At 51.0% G+C, this 22700-nt stretch overlaps 2 protein-coding genes and 1 long non-coding RNA gene across 3 annotated transcripts; 1 reads left to right on the top strand and 2 right to left on the bottom strand.

Annotated features, from left to right (window-relative positions):
* Positions 1-3045: 3045 nt before the first annotated feature.
* Positions 3046-8286, bottom strand: P2RY13 (purinergic receptor P2Y13). Its single transcript, XM_071438277.1, has 2 exons — positions 6552-8286; positions 3046-5911 (listed from the first exon to the last, which is right to left on the bottom strand). Exons 1-2 carry the CDS (start codon positions 6599-6601, stop codon positions 4867-4869), a joined length of 1095 nt encoding a protein of 364 aa, XP_071294378.1. The 5' UTR covers positions 6602-8286; the 3' UTR covers positions 3046-4866.
* Positions 8287-8461: 175 nt separating this feature from the next.
* P2RY12 (purinergic receptor P2Y12) lies at positions 8462-13681 on the bottom strand. The gene is made up of 3 exons (XM_071438278.1): positions 13152-13681; positions 10708-10790; positions 8462-10173 (listed from the first exon to the last, which is right to left on the bottom strand). Exon 3 carries the CDS (start codon positions 10154-10156, stop codon positions 9149-9151), a length of 1008 nt encoding a protein of 335 aa, XP_071294379.1. The 5' UTR covers positions 10157-10173; positions 10708-10790; positions 13152-13681; the 3' UTR covers positions 8462-9148.
* A 4564-nt stretch (positions 13682-18245) lies between these two features.
* Positions 18246-20672, top strand: LOC139594712 (uncharacterized). The gene is made up of 4 exons (XR_011680742.1): positions 18246-18315; positions 18647-18788; positions 19906-20197; positions 20276-20672. It is a non-coding gene; the product is annotated as an uncharacterized lncRNA (long non-coding RNA).
* The last annotated feature ends 2028 nt before the right edge of the window (positions 20673-22700 follow it).

Raw genomic sequence — 22700 nt, 5'->3', positions numbered from 1 at the left:
GAGTGGGGGAACAAAGCTCTGAGGGTCTGGAGGGGTTTGTACCCTCCTGGAACCATCCCTGCACGAGGCACTGAGCTCCAGAGCCAGGGCTGTGTGGAGCACAGCTCCTGCATCCCTGCCTGGGGGCACAGCTGGGCTCAGGGGGCACAGCTGGGCTCAGGGGGGCACAGCTGGGCTCGGGGGGCACTGCTGGGCTCAGGGGGGCACAGCTGGGCTCAGGGGGGCACAGCTGGGCTCAGGGGGCACTGCTGGGCTCAGGGAATGCAGCCACTCCTGCACGCCAGCATGGACCAACAACATGTGTTGCCTACATTTGTGCTGCTGCTTTTCAGCACTGCCAGTGCTGGTGGTCTCCCAGGCTGGGGTCTAAGAACCAGGGCAGCAGGATGTGCCGTGGGGAAAGAGAGAAGAAATTGAAAGTGAAAACTGAAATGCTTAAAAAATGTGATTTTATTGCTTACAGAGACCCAAGAGTTCAGGGGTTGGCACTTTGGGAGTAGAGTTTACACACCAAAACTGGTGTTTTAGTAACGCTCAAATAATAAATAAAATCTGCACCAGAATGGGGTTTAGTTTTAGTTTTTGAATATGGCGCAAAGGCACATTAACTTTTCTTAAAAACCTCTGTATTTTGGTGTGCCAGAAGGACATGATGGGCTGGAAGCTGGTGCCCTGGCACCCCGGGCAGGCTGGATGCAGACGTGCTGCTGGCTGCTGCCAGGCTGAGCAGGTCGGGACGAGCTGACACACGAAACGCTGGAAATGGGGAGCTTGCCCTCAAAACAGCGCAGGAGAAGTGCAAGGTCTGATGCAAAGAACAGCTGAAGGTAACCTGTAACTTAACTATTGTTCACATTATTTACAGGCTGGATGTCCCTTTTTGTGTTTTGATGATTAGAGAGTAACTCTCAGATTTCATAAGAGCCCGAACAACGTTATTACCACAATTACTGTGTTGCTTCATTTTAAAATGTCTTCACTGCCATATTTAGCAATGTGAACTGCAAGGTTATGTTGAAGCAGATTCATCACCTGGGTAATGCACAGGACTGGCTGTTTCTGCTTTTTAAGCAGAAAAGTGTGAGCAAGATCAGAGCTTGCAACACGGGGAGGATTCTGCAGTGTTAGAGCTGAGATGTGGAGGTGGAGGTGCTGTTGTCAGGGGAAGAGTCCTGGAAGAGCTGACATTTCCCCTTTCCTGCCGTGGATTACTCCAGTCCCTGTGTGATGCCTGTCACTCAGTGGGAAGGAAGGAGGAAAGTATCTAATTAAGAACTGACGTTAAAAGCTTAGTTCCTTTCCCCTCGAGTTCCTCACCGTGTGCTGATAGGGAGCCTGGAGCTCCAGGCCTTGTCTGGCTGATGCTGTCTGTAGGCTCTGGTCTGTCCTGGTGCCTGCAGTCCTCCCTTGTGCCCTGCTGGCTCTGTGCATGTGCCATCATGTGGGTCAGACCTTGGCTGCTTGACTTGTCTGCCCAGCTCTGGTTAGGATGCAAATCATTGGTTTGCATTTCTAATTAATTGAAGCACTGCTGTGTGTTGTGAGAGTTTCTGGAGCCTGGATGGAGGGATGTGTGTAGCTGTGCCAAGGGTCAGGATGTCTCTGCAGAGCAGTTTGTCTCTGGGCACCCAGGAATTGCCATGCTGTCCCTCTGAGGAGAGGCAGGAGGCTGCATGTGAGGGTGCAAAATACTTCCTTTATCTGAAACACAAGGAAAATAAAAAATTTGTATAAGCCTCTATGTACACAAATGAGTGATTTCCTATTAAATTCACCTGCTGAGTGCCCTGTAGTTCCCTTTCCAGGAACCCAATGACCTGCAGAGATGTTTAGGACAACTGTCAGTACTTTGTGTGTGGAGCTGGCCCATGGGAGCCTGGGCCAAGGGTCATTTCTGCAAAAGGGTTCAGAGCCTCGTGCCAGTTTTCAGTTTCTAGGTTGTCTGGAGTGAGGACAAGCCATGCAAGGGAACATTCATCTGTGGGAAGGGAGAGCTCTGCTGCTGCCTGTGGTGTGATGGGCTGGAATGAGCACAGGTGGGATGGGATGGTGCTGGTGTTTGCTGTCCTGGCCAGCACAGGTGGAATGGTGCTGGTGTTTGCTGTCCTGTCCAGCACAGGTGGGATGGGAATGGTGCTGGTGTTTGCTGTCCTGGCCAGCACAGATGGGAATGGTGCTGGTGTTTGCTGTCCTGGCCAGCACAGGGGGAATGGTGCTGGTGTTTGCTGTCCTGTCCAGCACAGGGGGAATGGAATGGTGCTGGTGTTTGCTGTCCTGGCCAGCACAGATGGGAATGGTGCTGGTGTTTGCTGTCCTGGCCAGCACAGGTGGAATGGAATGGTGCTGGTGTTTGCTGTCCTGGCCAGCACAGGTGGGATGGGAATGGTGCTGGTGTTTGCTGTCCTGGCCAGCACAGGGGGAATGGGAATGGTGCTGGTGTTTGCTGTCCTGGCCAGCACAGATGGGATGGAATGGTGCTGGTGTTTGCTGTCCTGGCCAGCTGCTCTGTCAGGGAACAGTGAGGGGTTTGCTCAGGGCAGCACCAGCACATTCCAGGTGGGCTGGGACAGAAACCAGGTTTGGGAAAATGGTGACTGCTGTATTGAGTATGCTGGTAAACTTTGCAGAATTCCACAAATCCCTGGGCAGCCCTGCAGGAATGTGGGGAGTCCATGGCAGCTGCTCTGGGCTTCCTGCCAGGGGAGAGCTGCTCTTAAACACGGCTCTGTTTGATCACGTGCAAAGGAAAATACTGCTTGGGGTGTTTGTTTGAGCCTTAAAAGACAGAGACCTAAACTGTGAGCCATTTTAACAGCTGTGATTTTTACTCCATCTGGAGGCAGCGATCTAAAACTTTGTAGAAAAGGTGTGCAAAATCCCAAGTGCTAGCATTCAGGGACTTTTTCCCTAAGTGCATCAAGGAGGTGTTCTGTCCTTGCAGTCACCTTCACTTCTTTGCCACAGAGTTTGGTAGCTTTGGCTCCCTTTTACCTACCTAAGAAGCAACAGCTGAAAAACAGATGATTAAGACTCCTCAGAAACCTTTGTCACACCCTTTATTTAAGGACCAACTCATCCCATTTTGTGGTTACACCCACCCTAACACGGGCTCTCAGCTGTGTGAGCTGCCAGCGTGTGTGCACAGCGTTGGATGAGCCTCGGTCACAAGCAGAAATCGCAAAGTAAAAGAAATTTCTGTTCTTCATCTTCTTAGTTTCTCAGTGCCACCGTGCTCTGCCAGTCCAGAGCTGGATGCAGTGAGTGCTGGAGTCCCTGGGGCTCTGTGTGAGCTGTGCTTTGTGGAAGGCCACAGACCCTCCTCTGCCAGTGTTTGGCTCAGGCCCCTTGGTTAATTGTCAGGATGTGTCAGCAGCTTGGGAAGAACATTTCCAGCCTCCTGTATGCTCCTCTAAGCAGGTACTGAAGGGCTGACTAGTTCAGCAGCTAAGAATTTATTATATTTACTTTTCCTAAAGGAGCAAAGTTAGTCCTGTTAACAGTGTATGTGTGTGGGGAGAGCCTTTAATGCAACAACATTTAATGTAAGAGGTAGATAATGCTGAGATAACACTGATTTATAGGCAGATTCAGAATCAATTGAAAGCTGATTGGAGATTAGTTCAGTTTCCAGTTAGGAAGGGTATTCCAGCTGCAGAAGGTGTGTAACATGCCTGGTGGAGGAGAGGAAGTGGGTAGAAGTTGCTAAATAAGACACACATCTCCCTGTGTGGCAGAGGCTGGGGAACCCCAGAGGCAGAGATAATTAATGCACAGCAACCTAGAGCAGCTTTGAGAAAATCAAGCTGTATGGAGCAACCTGCTGCGTTGGATTAGGCTGCTGTAAACAATGAATTTCTAAAAATAGCAGTCTGGTGGTGATCAAAGTGTCTGGCACGTGTGAGAGAGTGTAAAGCTGGCAGGAGAGCTGGAGGAGAAGGGATGGTTTGGGGATACTGCAGTCTTGAAATGGTGACATAAATTCCAGAATCTGGGGTTAAAAAGTGTTTCTGTGCAGGCACAGTCCCTGTGGGATCGGCGGGGAGAGCCCTGTGAGTGGTGTGGTGAGCTGGGTGGAGGGGCATTCTCTGGATGGGGAGGCTCAGGCTCCTCTGGCTGGCACTGGGAAGGGTGAAGGTGCCACCAACAGGGACATCTCTGGGTGTTCCTTCCTGGTGAGGGTAGTGTGGGGCTGAGCCCCACATGGCTCAGGGTGGGGGATGCAGTCCTGGCTGCTCTGCTTGCCTGGACAAGGAGCATGTCCTGGGAAATTGGGGTGCTGAGCTGGGGTACTGCCAGCACTGCCCTGGGAAATTGGGGTGCTGAACTGGGGTACTGAGCTGCCAGCACTGCCCTCCACCAGGTGATGCTGCTGGTTGCAGAGAGGAAGGTGGTGAAGCAGCGTGGGTGGTAGGAAAGTGATTACATGTGTGAGAGGCGAGGAGGGCTGGGAAGGGACCGAGTCCTTCCCTCTGCTCCTCCCCTTGCCTACTGTTGATGTGCAGCCAAGCTGACACTCAGGGTAGGAATTACTGACATACACAGTCACCAGCTCTGGGGTTTGCTCCCAAATAAAGCTGGATTGCCCTTCAGAGCAGCCAGAGTCAGTAAGCTGCTCGGGTGGTAGCAAGTGAGTTGGTTTAGTTTAAAGCAGAGAGAATTACCCTGTGGATTGTCTTAGGCAGTTTGAGCAAGAGCCTTTTGGCCATTAAGGCTATGCAGTGACTGTACTTAGAAAATCCATTTTGCTGCATTTATTGAGTGTTAATGTTACTTGGCAAACACCCTTTTGTGTTCTTCCGCAGAAGTAAACCAAACTATTTTTCAAGTTCTCTATGAAGATGCAGAGCAGAGTGTGCAGCTGCAGAATCAAGACTCAGTAGGAGATACTCGTGTGTCCAGCTCTGTTTTTGGGTTTGCCTGGGCTGTTCTCTGCAGAGCCCTTACCCTCCTGTAGAAGACCTTCTCCAGGAAGGGCTTGCACAGGAGCAGGTAGATCAGGGGGTCCATGCAGACGTTGGTGGCTGCCAGCCACAGGGTGCTCTCCTTGGCCACGAAGAGCTGGTTCTGCAGCCGGCAGTCCATGTGGGCGCTCGTTTGGCTCATGGTGTAGGGCACCCTGCTGAAGTGGAAGGGGGCAAAGCACAGGAAGAACACGGTAAAAATGATGAATACTTTCCCCTTGATCCGTTTTTCGCTTCTGTTGCCTTTCTTCTGTGTTTTTACGTAAGACTCATACACCTTTTTGGCAATGACTATATAAAATAGCAGCATGAGGATGAGGACAGTCCAGAAGATGAACTGACAGACGTAGTTGACAGCCTCGTGCCATTTGAGTCCGAGGTAGCTCTTCAAGGAGGCGCACTTCCTCACGGACTGGGGCGTCGCTGCCTTGTTGGACAGGACCATGTTGGGCAGGGAGAGAATGAGGAAGAAGAGCCAGACCAGAGTCGCCAGGATCTTTGCTGAGGTCAGATTCTGCACCCAGAACTTCCCAAAAGGTCTCACAATCTTGAGAAATCTGTCGAAAGCAATGAGCCCCAGCAGCACGATGCTGATGTACATGGTGTCATAGAATATCACGGCTGAGAAGCGGCAGACAAAGGCCTTGAGCTGCCACGGCGCCAGGCCAGAGTCTGTCAGGATCTTCAGAGGAAGCATCAGCGTCATGATGAAGTCAGAAACTAAGATATTTTTCAAGTAGACGATGAAGGTTGATGTGCTTGGAATGTGGAAGAAAGCCCAGCAGGCCAGGCTGTTCAGCAGGAGTCCCAGGAGGAAGATGAGGGTGTAGAGCACTGGGAAGAGCAGGTGGGTGACGGTGGTGTCACGCTGGCACTGTGCAGAGGAGGCTGCTCCACTGGTGTTACCCACAGAGCTCGTGTTTGCTGAGCCTCCCATCGTTGGAAACAGACTTGGGGGAAAAGGAGGGAGAGAACACAAAACACACCCTTCTGTATGTAATATTACATGTTCCTTGCAGTGACAGCAGGTTTGCATGAATAAACACCAAACCCAAGTGTGTGTTAAACAGACCAACCAATTTCTCTTCTGATTCATGGAAAATCCAAATCTTTGCTGAAATTTAAATTGTTTGCAAGCTAGCAACCACTGAAGAGTTAAAAGGGTTCACAATTACTTTGGAGGCCTAGGGTAATGTCATAGCAGGATATAAGAGCAGACTGCCTGGAGCACTGTTGGCCTTTCCATGGAAATAGAAATATTTTAGTGTTGAATAGAAATGTTAGAGATATTAGAAATGTTAGATATTCTATATCTCTAACATTCAACACTAAATAGAAATTCAACACTAAAATAGAAATATTTTGGTGTTGAATATAGTATAGAAATAGAAATGTTAGAGCTGTGGCCCAAAAGCCAGCCACTCCTGGGTAAGTGACTTCTGGTAATTCTTTCCAAGCACCCACTCTTTCCCTTCTCAGCACGGCTTTAGATAGCATTTCCAAGGTCAGCTGCTCACAGGTGGCTCCCAGCCCTGAGCACCAGCTGCCCAACCACCCCATCACACCCCAACACTCCGACCCTGTGAGTACCTGGGCAAACCTGCAGCGGCTGTCACAGAGCCCTCTGTGGCTGTCCCCATCTCATCCGCTGCTCCTCTGCCAGCAGAAGCCTCGAGCAAAGTGTTAGAAGTGGGGAAATGTGTAGAAAGATGAGACGTTTTTCTGCTGGTGTGTGGCTTCCTTCCTCATTTTCAGTGTCGCCTGAGTTGGTCACATTGCTATTGCTTCTGTCTCTTCCCTTTGCTCTGTGTGAGAAAGCACAGCATCTGCTCCTGAACTGGGAAAGGAAACCTGAGCCTGCCCCTCAGGACAGACACATTTCTGGGCTTGTGTGTGCATGGGACCTGCTGCACCTGGACTGGTAGGAAGAACAAACACAGAGTGTTTCCTGACAGCATTCCAGAATAAGCCTCAAAAGTAGCTCCTGGTTGTTGTTTGTGTGTGAATTCCATGTTCTGGATGGCACCAGTCATTGCCAAAGCATTGCAAGAGTCTGCTCAGAGCCCCCTGACAGGGAGGGGCTGGCTCCCCTGCCCCTGGTGTCCCTGGCACAGGGCCTGGGCTGGGCTCTGCCTCTCCAGAGAAGATTCCTGGGGTAGGCAGGGGATGCACCTTGTGCTGCTTGCAGCCCCTTTCTGCCCTGGCAGGTACTGCTGCATGGAGAGCTGTGGGTTGCTGATGGGTTTGCTGGGTGTAGGCTGGAACTGGGTGCATTTCTCTGAGAGCAGAGCTGCTTGTGTGAGTTTATTGCTGCCTGTGGTGGGACAGGGCTTGCTGCCCTGTGGGCAGTGCTCCTGCTCAGGCCATTTCCTGGGGCAGCTGTGGATTGCTCCAGAGGTGCTCGGGCAGCTGTGCCAGGGAGTTTGTGCATCAGTAGCTGGGACATTTTGGCTAATGTAGGTGCTGGTGTCAGTGTTAAATGGCTGCTGGGAGCAGGCAGCCCTGAGGATGGCTGGGCTTCAGTCACGCTCAGCACTGTCACCAGTGAGGTGTGTCCCTGGCTGTCCCTGCCTTCTGGTCCCCACTGGTGACCACACAAGGGTGTCACAGTCCATGCAATGCCCCAGGAGTACTGTCCAAGGCAGTGCCTTCTGTGTTTTGAGCTCTTGCTGCTGTTCCCAGGTGTCAGAGGCAGCAGGTACCTGTGCACATCCCACCCGTGGTGGCTCTGGGGGACAGGTGTGTCTGTGGTGCCTGTCTGGACAGCTCACCTGGCCAGGGAAAGCAGCTCCTGCCTAATTGCCACTCCACGTGTAGGTGCCAAATGTGTGCAGAATGAGTTCTGGGTGGGACTGGGGCATGTGGCACTGCCCTCCCTGGGCATTAATGGGGACTGAGCTGGCCTAGGGCCTGTGGGCTGCTGGGGGAGCACGCTCTGGGGTGGCTGGATGCTGTTCCAGGGAAATCCTGGTGCTCTGTGGTGGAGCCCAGTCACTGCCTGTCTCAGCTGGAGCAGGGCACAGTTTGAAGCAGGGTGGGTTCATCCCAGTGGGCTGTCAGAGATGCACAGACCCCAAGGCCGAGGGTCTGTGAGCAACAAGTGAAATTGGGTTGCAGAAGTGCCCTGGCAGGCAGGGACACGTCCCAGGAAGGATGGACAGGTGATGGCTTTGGCAGGCTGAGCTCTTGTGTGCTGGGGGCACACACTGCTCAGCTGGAGCTGTTGGCAGTGGTGATAAATGAACCACAACTTATTCCAATAGCCCACAATCTATTTCATGTGTAATCGCTGTGATACCTCAAAATGTCATGTACTTGAAAATACTTCCCTGGTTTTTTTCAATTTTCCAAGTGCAAAAGGGAAGTGGTTGAGTATTTTGTATAGTGGAAAAAGCTGCCCTTAATCATCAGTAAAGAAGTTAGCATGAGCCTGTTTTTCCCCAGGGTCTCAGTAAGATTTAAATCGAGTGTTTGTATGTTTTCTAATATAATGTTCTCTGTGAAAACATACAGTTTTGTTTATTTAAGTAGTAAGGGGAAGGATTTGGGGATTTAATTAATATCAAGATAAGCCTGATTAAGAAATAATTTCATCTGAAATACAGCTATTAATTATTGGTCAATGGATTAGGAACTGCAAGCATAGAATGAGATTAGAAAAGTGTTATTCTGTTACCAAAAATCTGCCCAAATGGCTCTCTCTATGTTTCTGTTTGTCTGCCAGTTGCATACAAGGTGACAACTCCCTGTATCAAAAAATGACATCTACTGTGCATTTTATCTGCATTTCTCAGGTCTTGTGTTGTCATGAACTTTACTCTGGCCCAAATTTAGCTATTTCTGCAACATCTTTACAGTTCATGGTATCATCTGTAGCATTTCATGATTCTAAGTTTTTCCTCACAGTTCCACCTTTCAGTTCTGACTTCTTCCCATCAGTTCTGACAGCCATCAGTGGAGGCCGGGGAGCTCTGGTTTTGGAAGGGTGGAGGTTGGGGGGACTCCTCTGGTATTTATTTAAGCTTTTTCTTTTCGCAGGCAGTGGTGGTGGTTCCAGGGTGCTCGTGCTTCATCTGCAGGGCTGTTTCCAAAGAAGTCAGTGAAGTTCTGGACGCTCCTCATGGCTCTGTGCTCCTGCCACCCTCAGTGAAGGTGTGTGGCCAGGAAGATGAGAGGAGCCCTGGGATCTAGAGCGGGGTCTCGTCAGAGTCATCCCCCTTTGTCTGTGCCCCTGACCCTGCCCTGTGCTTGCACAGCATGTCCAGCAAGGATTTCCTGAAGGACTTGCACAGGAAAAAGTAAATGAAGGGATCCAGGCAGGCATTGAGGGACGTCAGCCACAGCGTGGTCTCCTTCAGGTAGAACAGAGCGTTCCGAGCGGAGCAGTCAAACACATCTCTCGTTTGGCTCAAGGTGTAGGGGATTCTGGTAAAGTGGAATGGCACAAAGCAAATAAAGAACACAGCAATTATTATGAAAACCTTGAGATTGACAGTCTTTTTAGATGCCTTCCCTGTGCATCGAGTCCTTTTGTAGGATTTGTACAGTTCCTTGCTGATCAGGATGTAACACACCACTATGACTGCTAAGTTAACCCAGAAGATGAGCTGACAAATGTAATTTACAATTTCATGCCAGACTAAGCCAAACTCCGATTTCAGGAGAGCACACTTCCTTACGTTCTTGGGTGTTTTCTTCTTATTATTTAGAATCATGTTGGGTAGCGAGAGAGCGAACATGGACAGCCAGATTGCTGTGGACAGGACCTTGGCAGCCAGGAGGCTCCGTGGAGTGGCGGTTCTGAAAGGTGAGGTGGCTTTCTGGTAGCGATCAATCGTTATCAGACCAAGGAACAGGATGCTGATGTACATGGTGAAGTAAAACACCACCTGCGTGACCTGGCACACAAACCCTCGCAGGACCCACGACACCAGCTTGGCATCGCTGAGGATTTTAAATGGAAAAGTCAGGATCATGAGGAAGTCAGAAATCACAGTGTTCTTGAGGAAGATAATGAAATTGGATTTACTGGGTACTTTAAAGAAGACCCACATTGCCAGGCCATTCATGGGGATCCCCACCAGGAACAGAAATGTGTAGAGTAAAGGGAAGATGACTTGGCTGATCCTGCTGTCGCTGGTGCAGTTGCTGTCATTCCTGGAGGAGCTGAACTGGGTTGTGGCTTTCATTTGCATTGTGGTATCTCTTCTCCCTGGAGAAACAAACAGAAAAAAAAAGAAGAAAATGAGAGTTTTATCTGTTATGAAGCTTCAGCCTTTTCAGTCAGCTTTGAATTGTTGTGTTGTGAACAAGTGCACCCGGCTGGGCCAGGGCAGCTCTCAGGTGTGTGGTGATGCAGCTGGTTCTGTCTGTCTGGGCTCTGCCCATGGGAAACAGGCAGTCGGGGAATTGATGTGCTCTCAGCTGATGCCCAAATCCCTGACAAAGTTTTATTTCTTCCTAGAAAGTAGGAAAAAAAGGCTTTTGCTTTGAAGATGAAGCAGGTTGATGAGCCAAGCCCCACGCTGTGGGAGCAAGCCCTGGCAGAGGTGGGCACGTGGTGCCCCAGGGCAGGCGCCAGGAGGAGCTGGGCGCTCTGGGCACAGGCTGCTCTCAGCCAGGGGCCCTTGGCAGCCCCTGCAGCAATCAACACGGGGCAGGGCAGGGCAGGAGGGCTCCTGGGGAGCCCCTCGGAGCAGGCAGAGGCAGGAGGAGCAGCTGAGCATCCCTGGCCTGAGGCCCAGACCTTGTTCTGGCTCCAAACTGCTTTCTTAGCCAGTGACAGCTGCAGATTCCAGATGATGCACTAGGAGCTTCTGCTTCTGTTTTCTGTAGAAAAGAGAGAGAAATGAAATGTTAAGAAATAATTAGCAGATTCCTTCCTGCCTTTGACTGACTCCCAGAGGCATTATTTGTAAAGGGAACAGGGATTTGTCAGATTGTGCAACTTTTCTGAGCACAGAGCTGCATTCCTGTCTGCTCCTATTGGCCTTGTGAGTCCTTAGTGTTATTTCTGTACACAGCCTTGTTTCTTAAAACTCTTAAAGAACTTGAAAGAAGTAGTGATTTGTTACTTTGGAGAAAGTTATTATTGAAGGAAATATTTCTTCCTTATGTGACTTGTAGAACAGTGCTTCGAGTTTTAAGCTGCATACAGTAAGTCAACATTATATGATACATACATGTAATTGAAAGACTAACTATAAACAGTTACAATGAAATAAACTACACATATTTCAATTTCTTTGGGGTGTACAAGACACCACTTTAGGAGCTGCATCTTTTTTTCAATGGATTTGTATGTAGTAAGTGTCACAGTTTCTAAACATCTGTCTTCTGTTTACTGATCTGCTGCAGAGTATTGATCCAGGGCACAGTTTGAATAGGGGGATGTGCAGTCCCGGGGCTGTTTGGTGCCCGGGGGCTGCGCGGTCCCTGGAGGATGTTCGGTGCCGGGGCTGTGCTCGGGGAGCCAGGGCTGTGCGGTACCCGGGGTATGTGCGGTGCCCGGGGGATGTTCTGTCCCCGGGGAATGTTTGGTCCCGGGAGATGTTCGGTCCCTGGAGGATGTGCAGTCCCGGGGCTGTGCTCGAGGAGCCGAGGCTGAGCAGTCCCTGGAGGATGTGCGGTCCCTGCGGGATGTTCCGTGCCCGGGGGATGTTCGGTGCCGGGGCTGTGCTGGGGGTCCCAGGGCTGCGCGGTGCCGGGGCTGTGCTCGGGCAGCCGGGGCTGTGCGGTCCCTGCGGGATGTGCGGTGCCGGGGCTGTGCGGTCCCTGGGGGCTGTGCTCGGTGTCCCGGGGCTGTGCGGTCCCTGCGGGATGTGCAGTCCCTTGGCGCTGTGCGGTGCCCGGGCTGTGCTCGGGGTCCCGGGGCTGTGTGGTGCTGGAGCTGTGCGGTCCCTGGGGGCTGTGCGGTCCCTTGGGGCCGTGCGGTGCCCGGGCTGTGCTCGGGGTCCCGGGGCTGTGCGGTCTCTGGGGGCTGTGCGGTGCCCGGGCTGTGCTCGGGGTCCCGGGGCTGTGCGGTCTCTGGGGGCTGTGCGGTGCCCGGGCTGTGCTCGGGGTCCCGGGGCTGTGCGGTGCTGGAGCTGTGCGGTCCCTTGGGGCTGTGCGGTCCCTTGGGGCTGTGCGGTGCCCGGGCTGTGCTCGGGGTCCCGGGGCTGAGCCCGCTCCCGCTCCCGCCGTGTCAGCCCCGGGGCTGCCCTGCCCAGCTCGGGACCGTCCCGGGGCAGCCCCGCGGCACCGGAGCCCCCTCGCCCCCCGGACCCCGCTGCCCCCGCGGGTTGGGGCGCCCGGCTGGGCTCTGGAGCGCCTCGGCTGCAGAACAGACAGGGCTGGACGGCGAACCTGCCCAATCTCTGCTGCGGTGCTCTGTAAAGGCTGCCTTTGGTGCGGGGAGAGGCACAGACGGGCTTGAGTTTGGGAAGTTTTATGCTTGAATGTTCAGTTCCTTGATTTTTAAGTTAAAAAAGAATTAGATTCCCGTATGGCATATTTTTGGCTTTTACCTTTTAAAGGAGGAATGGAAACCCTTCAGATGCAAATCCACATCTTGTAATACTCACAAACTGCCCCAGTTGCTGTTTCCCCTCCTGGTTTGTGTCCCTAGTTTGGGTCTGCATAGTTCAGGTTTGTGGCTCCATTTCATAGGGAGCAGGAGAGTATTTCTCAGTAATAATATTTTAGTAGGTTTACAGACACCTGGCAGCAGTAGCATTCATTTAGAAACACCAGGAAAAGGAAATAGGAAATATAGAACTACACAAGTGTCTATGTTAATTTCTTCTGCTTACAAGCTAAAGTTCAGTAACACAACAAAAATAACAAGTTTTGTTAAGGTTAATCTACAATAACAAGTCAAAACAAGGTCTAGTAATAATACAGGGTAATAAATAATTTATTAAAGATATGATACACAAAACTTGTTTGGAAGCACTTTTTTTTTTTTGTCAAGTGGAGTTAGAAATTCCTGAAAACTGTTAATAAAATTTATGCATACAATTTGAAACAGCTATATTTAAGGTAAGAACATGACATTCTTGTTGGCCTCCTTTCCAAGCACCCAACCCCACTGTATGTTCACAGGAACATTTTCAGCTCCTTTCTGGCCTGCTGTAAGCCCAGCTGTTTCTCTCAGTCTGTTTGAAGCGATAATAAATTACAATTCACAGATGCTCACGTTTAGAGACTCACCCTCTGTGGGTTGCTGTGCTCTGGTCTCCTCTGCAGAGTCTCTGAGTGTGTGTCAGTGAGGGAGGGATGTGTTTGGTTTCGTGTGCCTGGAACAGTTACTTATCTTCTGAAAACTTCCTCTTTTAAAATAATTCTTTCACTTTTTTTAAAGATTCTGTCTCCTGGCCACTCCTTCAGTGTTGCTTCTGGTGCAAGTGCTGTCCCAGAGTGGAACACTCGCTGGATTTCTGTCTTTGCTGTGGCACTGGCTGTCAGAGCAGAGGGCTGACATCAGGCACTGCCCTTGTAATTAATTACCCGCTAATGACCTCGTCCTGCTGCCCTTTGGTATCAGGATGTGGAGCAGCAGGCAGGGGCTGGCAGTGGCAGGGGGTCCCAGGGCTGCAGGAGATAGTTTAAGTTAACTTCAGTTTATAGATTCTTTTCAGTAATGAGAAGTCTTCCCAGTTGGGCTAATTAGTGAAATTTGTCCCTGTGATATAAAACCTTATGCTGGAGACAAACGCTCCTTGGAATATTTTGGGTGTGAAATTTGCATTCCTCACTAATACCTATTTTTCTCCCTCAAGAAAACCACTTCACATATTGGTGTTCCTGGCCTGGGACAGTTCTTGCCCTTTTGTCTAATCATTAATATCAAAATATGAGCTTTAAGTATCTTTTCTCTAGATACTGATTTCCAGACCCTGTCTGTTAAGTCACCTTATTACCAAATGTAGCTTTTAATTTGGATAAATTTTCTCATTTCTCCTTAATGAATTCCCTCTGCCCCACTGCAGCTCACTGGGTCAGGACACCTGGAGGGTGGCACTGTTGGGAAGTGAGGTTCTGTGCCCTGTAGGGACACCTGATGTCCCAGGAAGATGCTGGGGAGGAGGATGTTGGGCCTTACTCAGCTGCTCACAATTTCAGTCCTAGAAATGTCCAGGAACTCATTTGGAAATTCAAGACTTTGTTTGCAGGAAAACTTGAACAAACTAGGTGTAGCAGCCTTGTTATCTGGTAGATGTTGCTTATCCAGAATGAGTTTGAAAATGTGTCTGAAGTGCTAACCCAGCAGGATTTTGAAAACATGTATGAAGTGTTAGCCCAGCAGGATATGGAAAACATGTATGAAATGTTAGCCCAGCAGGATATGGAAAACATGTATGAAATGTTAGCCCAGCAGGATTTTGTCATGGCAGCCGCTTTCCTGCAGTGTGCATTTGCAGGCAGCTCTGGTTTGGCTCCCAGCACTGTGTGTTCCCAGGTGCAGCAACACCCAGACCCCAGCTGCTGTGGGACCAGAGCTCGTGCTGGATTTCCTGGAGAGCCCTCAGCTCCCAGCACGAGCTCCTGGAGGCTGCCCAGGGTCCCGAGTGCCAGGGCAGCTCTGCGGCAGCTGAGCTCTGCAGAATTCCTTCCTCCTGTTTGTCCCGTGCCTGCCTCTGCAACCCTGTGCACTTTCATCCCTCTTGTGAAAATGTATAAAGTACTCTGAGTTACTGTGTTAAATCAGTCTGAGTCATTTCTCAGAAGGGAGGAAGGAGCAGCAGGCATCGCTGTCAGACTGTCAGGAGCAGCTTGGTACCAGCAGTTGTTGTTTGGCACCAGCAGTTGTTGTTGTTTGGCACCAGCAGTTGTTGTTGTTTGGCACCAGCAGTTGTTGTTTGGCATCAGCAGTTGTTGTTGTTTGGTACCAGCAGTTGTTGTTGTTTGGCACCAGCAGTTGTTGTTTGGCACCAGCAGTTGTTGTTGTTTGGCACCAGCAGTTGTTGTTGTTTGGCACCAGCAGTTGTTGTTGTTGTTTGGCACCAGCAGTTGTTGTTGTTGTTTGGTACCAGCAGTTGTTGTTGTTGTTTGGCACCAGCAGTTGTTGTTGTTGTTTGGTACCAGCAGTTGTTGTTGTTGTTTGGCACCAGCAGTTGTTGTTGTTGTTTGGTACCAGCAGTTGTTGTTGTTTGGCACCAGCAGTTGTTGTTGTTGTTTGGCACCAGCAGTTGTTGTTGTTGTTTGGCACCAGCAGTTGTTGTTGTTGTTTGGCACCAGCAGTTGTTGTTGTTGTTTGGTACCAGCAGTTGTTGTTGTTTGGCATCAGCAGTTGTTGTTGTTTGGCATCAGCAGTTGTTGCTGTTTGCTACCAGCAGTTGTTGTTGTTTGGTACCAGCAGTTGTTGTTGTCTGGTATCAGCAGTTGTTGTTGTTTGGCACCAGCAGTTGTTGTTGTTTGGTACCAGCAGTTGTTGCTGTTTGCTACCAGCAGTTGTTGTTGTTTGGTACCAGCAGTTGTTGTTGTTGTTTGGCACCAGCAGTTGTTGCTGTTTGCTACCAGCAGTTGTTGTTGTTTGGTACCAGCAGTTGTTGTTGTTGTTTGCTACCAGCAGTTGTTGTTGTTTGGCATCAGCAGTTGTTGTTGTTGTTTGCTACCAGCAGTTGTTGTTGTTGTTTGGCATCAGCAGTTTTGCTGTTTCAGACTGAGCAGCTCAGGACAATCCTTTCCTGTTTAAGTCTGGAAATGAGGGAAGGTTCTGCATTAGGTCCTTGCCTCCTATTATGATGGGTGTTTTGTTTATTAAATGTGTAATTCATAGATTATGGATTTTGTCTACACAGCTTTTGAAAAATCTGATTTTTAAAAGTAATAAGAGTTTTTACTGGGGGAATTGCTTTAAACTGGCAGAGACTAGGTTTACGTTGGATGTGAGGAAGAAATTGTTCCCTGTGAGGGTGGGCAGGCCCTGGCACAGGGTGCCCAGAGCAGCTGGGGCTGCCCCTGGATCCCTGGCAGTGCCCAGGGCCAGGCTGGGCACTGGGGCTGGGAGCACCTGGGGCAGTGGGAGGTGTCCCTGCCATGGCAGGGGTGGAATGGGATGAGTTTTTAAGTTCCCTCCAAGACAAACCAGTCTGTGATTCTCTGGAGTGTGGGGCATCCTTGGCAGGGCAGAGCAGCTGAGAGGAAGCAGTTTTGTAAGAGCACAAAGGGGAACATCTAAATGCAGCCAAATGAGTTTCACTCTAGAATAGAGAGAACATAACTTGCACTGGGGTGAGTCAACTCTGCTGTTTCTTCAGCTGTTACATAACCCTGAATCATGCCCCAAATCCCACATTACACTGTGTGGGATCTCTGAAGTTCTTTAATGCCAGTAGATTCTGTGGCTGGTCTCCCTCCTGACGGCAGTGCTGGCTGGGCAGGGGCAGGGTCCTGCAGTGACACAGAGCTGGGCAGAGGTGCCCCACACGCCTCTGCCCCCGAGCTGGGTGCCTCGCACACCTCTGTGAACCCACGGCTGCTTTTTGATGGCTGTATGTTTTCATGGGTGAAAATATCCACAGTGCAAGTTGAAAATCACAGATGTTTCACTACTGATGATACCAATAACCTTAATTGTTTGGGAAATGGTTTGGATGTCAGTAAAACTAGAGGAATTTACTGAAACTTATTCATTCTCTGCACCTGGCAGTGTTGAGAAGGGCAGAGGCACTGACCCTGTGCTGTTTGGGAGCCTGACATGGAAATGGAGAGTAAGTGTGATTTCAAGCATTTACAGCACTTAATTTTGTCATGCAGGTGAGGTAAGGGAAGTAATTTCCTAAATCTGTGGTGTCAAAACCAACACAGGCTTCAGTGTCTCATCGTGGTTAAGTTCCCTGTTCACATGGACACAGTGAACCAACAGGCTCCATTTTCCCATTTCAGTGCCCACAGCTTATTTTGATATTAATCCATCATAACCACATACCCCAGCTGAATTAATCACTTACCTGTTAGGCTGCAGTTTCAATGCCAGAAGATTAAATTCTTTCTTCAGCTCATGAGCTTCTGTAGCTGTTCTGGCTGAGGAGGATTTCGCACAAAGGAAATGTTAGTTGATAAAAAATACCCATTTTTTACAAGATTTCCTCTTCTTGGCACAGAGAAATTATTTTCTGGAATTTGTTCTTCTTGTGATTGTCACCTCTTGGCTGCTGCTCACAACAGCATCGAAGTGGGGGCTGTGTGTGCAGTCCTGAAGGCAATTGTGGTGCTGGGTAAGGGTGTGCAGAGTCCTGTGTGGGGTGTTCATGGCAGTGTTTGTGTGGGAAACAGCTGGTGCTGGCTCACTGCTGGGGGAATGCTGCTGGGAAAGGAAACCCTGGGAACAAGGCAGGAATGTGGCTGCTGTTGTGTCCTGCAGGGAGCAGAGCCCAGGTCAAAGCCACATTTCCCTGTGGCTCAGCCCCAGGGGAGGCTACAGGCACGTGTGACTGTTTCAGATGCTCACCCTGACCTCCATCCCCGAGTCCCAGTGCATTTAAACTCAGGCAAGTCCCTCTCAAATATAGATAGGAAATAGGGTCTCAGATGGGTTTTCTGTGTTTTGCCACAAATCCTGGGTGTCTGCCATTGTGGGAGTTGCAAAAGCATCACTCTGAGCAGCTCTCCACGAGTGGTGAGCTCTATCTTCCAAACAAGTAACTGCTTTTGGTTTGGCACTAGTTCAGCTTGTTGGCACCCTGCATTAGTAATTCAAAATTTTTACTGGCTTTGCTGAAGAAAAGCATCAGATAAATGGTAGCTGCTGCAGGTCAGTGCTGACAAAGCAGCTCCAGTTTTATCAGAGCATTCTGGGGTGGCTTTGGGTTCATGTGGCCTTGGTGCCACTCTCCTCATTGTTTTATCTCCCTGCCAGGTCCTTCCTCTCATCCTTCCTGGCTGAAGGAGTGGGCTGGCAGTGAGATTGAGGGGCCACTGGTCAATTCTGTCTTGAACTGCAGAATGTTAATAAATCAAAGGGAGAGATAGAACTTGGAGAAAGGGCATCTGAGAAGAGTGGGTCACATTCAGGTGTGGAGCAGCTCCCTGAGGGCCCCTGAGCTGGGGGATCTCAGTGCAGCTGGGCTGGCTGGGGCTCTGCCTTCCTGCATGGTCCTGAATGCCTCTGCCAAGACTTAAATTGACTAAAACAGAAACAGACACAGATGCAGCAGTGCCACTTTAGGGGAAAATGGGTAGACAAAACAGGGAAGGGACTGAGGATGGGAAGTATCAAAATAACTTTACTAATGCAGTGCTGTGTTTGCTTCTCCTAAAGCTGTCCCTGCTGAGCCAGCAGCCCTTCCTGCCACTGGCACTCATTCGCCTTGAGGGTCAGGATGAGCAAAGGGAAGGGCTCCTGGCACCCCTGCACAATCAGGTTCCTCAGGTAAGGCAAGCACAGAGCTGTGAGCACCTTTGTCAGGTGGGTGTGTGTCAGCAGTTTTATGTCAGCAGTTTGATGGTGTAAACCCAGGGAAATTACAGTGCTGTGCCAAAAGGAGCAGTCCCAGGAGGGGAAAATGGGGAGGTCTTGTTCCTCTTGTGAGTGTGAATACATCTTTTCTCCTAAATTTGTTGCAGAGAAATGTAATGAACTGGAGTCTGATTTCAGTTCTTTCTAGGAAAAACAATAAAGGTGTTAGCCCTGAGAGCATGTCTTCCCAGCCCCTTCCTTGATCCTGGAACGTTTGTATAAGTTTAAAACTGTCCTTCTTTAGGAAGACCTGTCACCCTCTGCAGCTGGCACAGAGAGAGTGCTGAAGAGTTTTGCATACTGTGAACAGCAGCATTCCTGGTCCCAGACTGGCTGCTTGAGGCTCTCCTGATGTTTGAAAAGATGCAGCAGCTGCTGGGGAGGAGGTGAGGAGCAGGGAGCTGCAGTGCCCAGCTCTGGGGGCTGGCGAGCTGTTTTATTCCAGAGTGATCCCTGTGCAGCCCAGAGTGGGCATGTGTGACAGTGCAGGGAGCACCAGTGCAGCCCAGAGTGGGCATGTGTGACAGTGCAGGGAGCACCAGTGCAGCCCAGAGTGGGCATGTGTGACAGTGCAGGGAGCACCAGTGCAGCCCAGAGTGTGACACAGTGCAGGGAGCACCAGTGCAGCCCAGAGTGGGCATGTGTGACACAATGAGGGGAGCACCAGTGCAGCCCAGAGTGGGCATGTGTGACACAATGAGGGGAGCACCAGTGCAGCCCAGAGTGGGCATGTGTGACACAGTGCAGGGAGCACCAGTGCAGCCCAGAGTGGGCATGTGTGACACAGTGCAGGGAGCACCAGTGCAGCCCAGAGTGGGCATGTGTGACACACAGTGAGGGGAGCACCAGTGCAGCCCAGAGTGGGCATGTGTGACACAATGAGGGGAGCACCAGTGCAGCCCAGAGTGGGCATGTGTGACACAGTGCAGGGAGCACCAGTGCAGCCCAGAGTGGGCATGTGTGACACAGTGCAGGGAGCACCAGTGCAGCCCAGAGTGGGCATGTGTGACACAGTGCAGGGAGCACCAGTGCAGCCCAGAGTGGGCATGTGTGACACACAGTGAGGGGAGCACCAGTGCAGCCCAGAGTGGGCATGTGTGACACAGTGCAGGGAGCACCAGTGCAGCCCAGAGTGGGCATGTGTGACACAATGAGGGGAGCACCAGTGCAGCCCAGAGTGGGCATGTGTGACACAGTGCAGGGAGCACCAGTGCAGCCCAGAGTGGGCATGTGTGACACAATCAGGGGAGCACCAGTGCAGCCCAGAGTGGCCCTGCTGCTCCTCCAGGCCATCCTCAGGGGCTGCAGGTCTGCAGAGCAGCAAGAACCTCTGCACTGTTCTGACAGCTGTCTCCTGTCATTACAGCTTTAAGCCTAGGTTGCATGTGTGTAATTGTTATCTTTTTCTCCTGATACTGCTCCATTCAGAGGTTTAGAGGTTCTGTGCTGGCTGTGCCTCCATTTGGGAAAGCACTGGATCCTTTATTCTCTTTTCCTCCCCAGAGCATTTTCCCTTGTTGGACGCTGTAATTGCCCCTGGCTCTCTTGGCTGGCTGTGCTGGCAGCTGCCCTGGGGCCTCTGCCATGGATCAGATCTCTCTGGGCCTCCTGGCAGCCACAGCTCCCCAGGATAATGTGTGTCTTCACTTCAGGGAGTTGTTCACCACCAGTGAACTGCTGTGACATGCTGGGGGTCCTCATCAGTGGGACACTCACCTCAGACCTGTCAAACGCCTCCCAAGGAGGGTCTGAGCACAACCAAAGGACTTACAGGCATTCAGTGAAGAAATTAAAAGTAAGTGCCATGTGTGCCATTTTCAGCATTTCCTTTGAATTGCTTTCTGTGCTCATGTTTTAATCCTGTCATTCCTAGTGTCTGGGAAAAAGAAGAAAGTGTCTTTTGGAAAAAGAAGAAAGACTGAAACATTCCCGGTGATAACAAGAAGAAATAGAAGAAGATAAAAATACAGGAATGTGGGCATGGGAAGAGATTTCTAGGATTTTCTTCATATTCTGTTAAATTTAGGAACCCTGCAAGACACTCAGTTACTTTTATTCATGGTTGGGGCACTAAACTTCCATTATGTACTTTCTATGTTGCATTTAAAGAAGAGATGAAAAGAAGACTTACATTCTTCAAACAAAGAGAAAAACCCCAAAAACCTTGCAAAGCCACTTGCTTAAATTTAGTAAAAGTACAAGGAAATGATTCATGCAGAAAGTGGATGTTTTCTAATAGTGAAAGCAGCATGGTGTTGTGCCCTGGCCCCGTTTCTGTCTGGCTGATGGGGGTGTGTGCTCCCCAGAAGGAGGTGGGGGCACAGGGGCTCCGAGAGCATCACCAGGGCCTGGCAGCCCTGCTAACTCTCACCCAGGTCTGTGTGTGCTTCCTCCTGTCTGGGGCAAGCTGTAGCTGTTACTGCAGGAGCAGCTTCTGAAATGCTTCCTGGTCATGCTATGTTGACACCAAACACGTTGGTTTGAACCCAGGTCCCATTCAAATGGAAGCAGTTTGGAAAAGTCTCACACACTAAACTGTCCTGCTGTGCAGCCTGGTCTGGTGTCTGAGATGCCTTCCCTCCTGTTGGGGCTGGGGCTGTGGGTTCCTGAGCTGAGCAGTCACTTAGAGCAGGATTTTGGAAATGATGCCTGGCACCAGCGTGGCCAGGCTGGTGTGGGTGTGCCAGGATTCCCTCAGCATCCAGCTGGGTTGCCCAAGGATATTCCCTCAGCATCCAGCTGCATTCCCCATGTGCTGTGGCTTAAGTAGCTGTAATTCTAAGATGATTTTCTGGCCTTTTTGATGTTTCAGTGGTGTTCTTCATGTTGCTTATATCCCGATGCTTTGAGCTGTCCTGGTGCTCCACCTGACCATGCCTGGAGAAGGTGCCTGCTCCTGAGGCTGGGATGTGCCTGGAGCTGGCAGTGGGAATCACCAGACCTCACCTGGAGTTCACATCACTGCCAACAACAAAGGATGTGTCTCTGTCTCTTCATAATTCAGTAGGAAAATGGCCATTACTTATGAGTTAGGAAGGTATGAATTCACATTTCCTTCTGCTGTGTATTTTAGGACCATGCACAGGCCAGCTCACACAGAGTGCCTCCTCCTGCTCCTCACTGCCATCCCTGCTGGCTCACACAGCCCCTGCCCTGTGGGGGCACAGCCTGGGGGTACAGCCTGGGGGTACAGTCTGGGGGTAAGCCTGGGGGAACACCTGTGGGGCTGCAGGCTGGGGGTACAGCCTGGGGGCACATCTGGGGGTATGGGCCGGGGGTACAGCCTGGGGGTACAGCCCGGGGGCACAGCCTGGGGGTATGGGGGTATGGGCCGGGGGTACAGCCTGGGGGTACAGCCTGGGGGCACAGCCTGGGGTACACCTGGGGGTATGGGCCAGGGGTACAGGCTAGGGGAACACTTGTGGGGGTACAGCCTGGGGGTTCAGCCTGGGGGCACACCTCGGGGAACACCTGTGGGTATGGGCCAGGGGTACAGGCTAGGGGAACACCTGTGGGTACAGCCTGGGGGTACAGCCTGGGGGTTCAGCCTGGGGGCACAGCCTGGGGGCACACCTGTGGGTATGGGCCAGGGGTACAGGCTAGGGGAACACCTGTGGGTGCAGCCTGGGGGTGCAGCCTGGGGGTGCAGCCTGGGGGTTCAGCCTGGGGGCACACCTCGGGGAACACCTGTGGGTACGGGCCAGGGGTACAGGCTAGGGGAACACCTGTGGGTGCAGCCTGGGGGTGCAGGCTGGGGGCACACCTCGGGGAACACCTGTGGGACCCCTCCCCAGCCCAGCCTCCTCCTGCACAGCCAGCCCCTGGTCCCAGCTTGGGAGCACAGCCTGCAGACTTTGACCCGCTCCTGTTTCTCGCCCCGTTTGGCTGATTCCTTTGTCAGCTGGGGGGTCTCAAAGGGCTTTTCTGCTCTCAGTTGTAGCTCTGTCTCTGCCAAGGCGCTGAACTTTGTGGAGGGATAAGCCAGAACAACTCCTGTGGTGGCAGTGTCAGAGCTGGTGGGGTTCTGTGCTGAGTGAAGGGAGAAATGGACAATTAAAGGAACAAAGGCCCTTTGGGTTATTTCCTCTGTGATTCATACCAAGAGCCATGGTGGATAATTTGCCATCTTCTGGCTGTAATAAATCCACAGGCTCACATTTTTTCAGCATTTCAGATCGGTGCTTTATTTTGTGGGGCATTGTCTGTTTCCTCTAGTTAGTGAATTAGAGTTTTACAGCGATTTACTGGCTCCAGAGGGCAGCACTGTGTGACGATTTGAGAAACATTCCTGTGACTTA

The sequence above is a fragment of the Agelaius tricolor genome, unplaced genomic scaffold (assembly GCF_023055355.1).
Source record: "Agelaius tricolor isolate 1412-34295 unplaced genomic scaffold, bAgeTri1.0.p SCAF_12, whole genome shotgun sequence".
In the NCBI taxonomy this organism is placed as follows: domain Eukaryota; kingdom Metazoa; phylum Chordata; class Aves; order Passeriformes; family Icteridae; genus Agelaius; species Agelaius tricolor.
Note: the sequence above shows the minus strand (reverse complement) of the source record. Positions and strands in the feature narration are given on the sequence as shown.

Excerpts from the sequence above, each read along its gene's own strand:
- P2RY13 (XM_071438277.1), bottom strand. The coding sequence starts at position 6,601 with ATGGGGACAGCCACAGAGGGCTCTGTGACAGCCGCTGCAGGTTTGCCC. Across the intron at positions 5,912-6,551 it reads GCCGCTGCAGGTTTGCCCAG|TCTGTTTCCAACGATGGGAG; the intron begins GTACTCACAGGG and ends TTTTCCCCCAAG.
- P2RY12 (XM_071438278.1), bottom strand. The coding sequence starts at position 10,156 with ATGCAAATGAAAGCCACAACCCAGTTCAGCTCCTCCAGGAATGACAGC.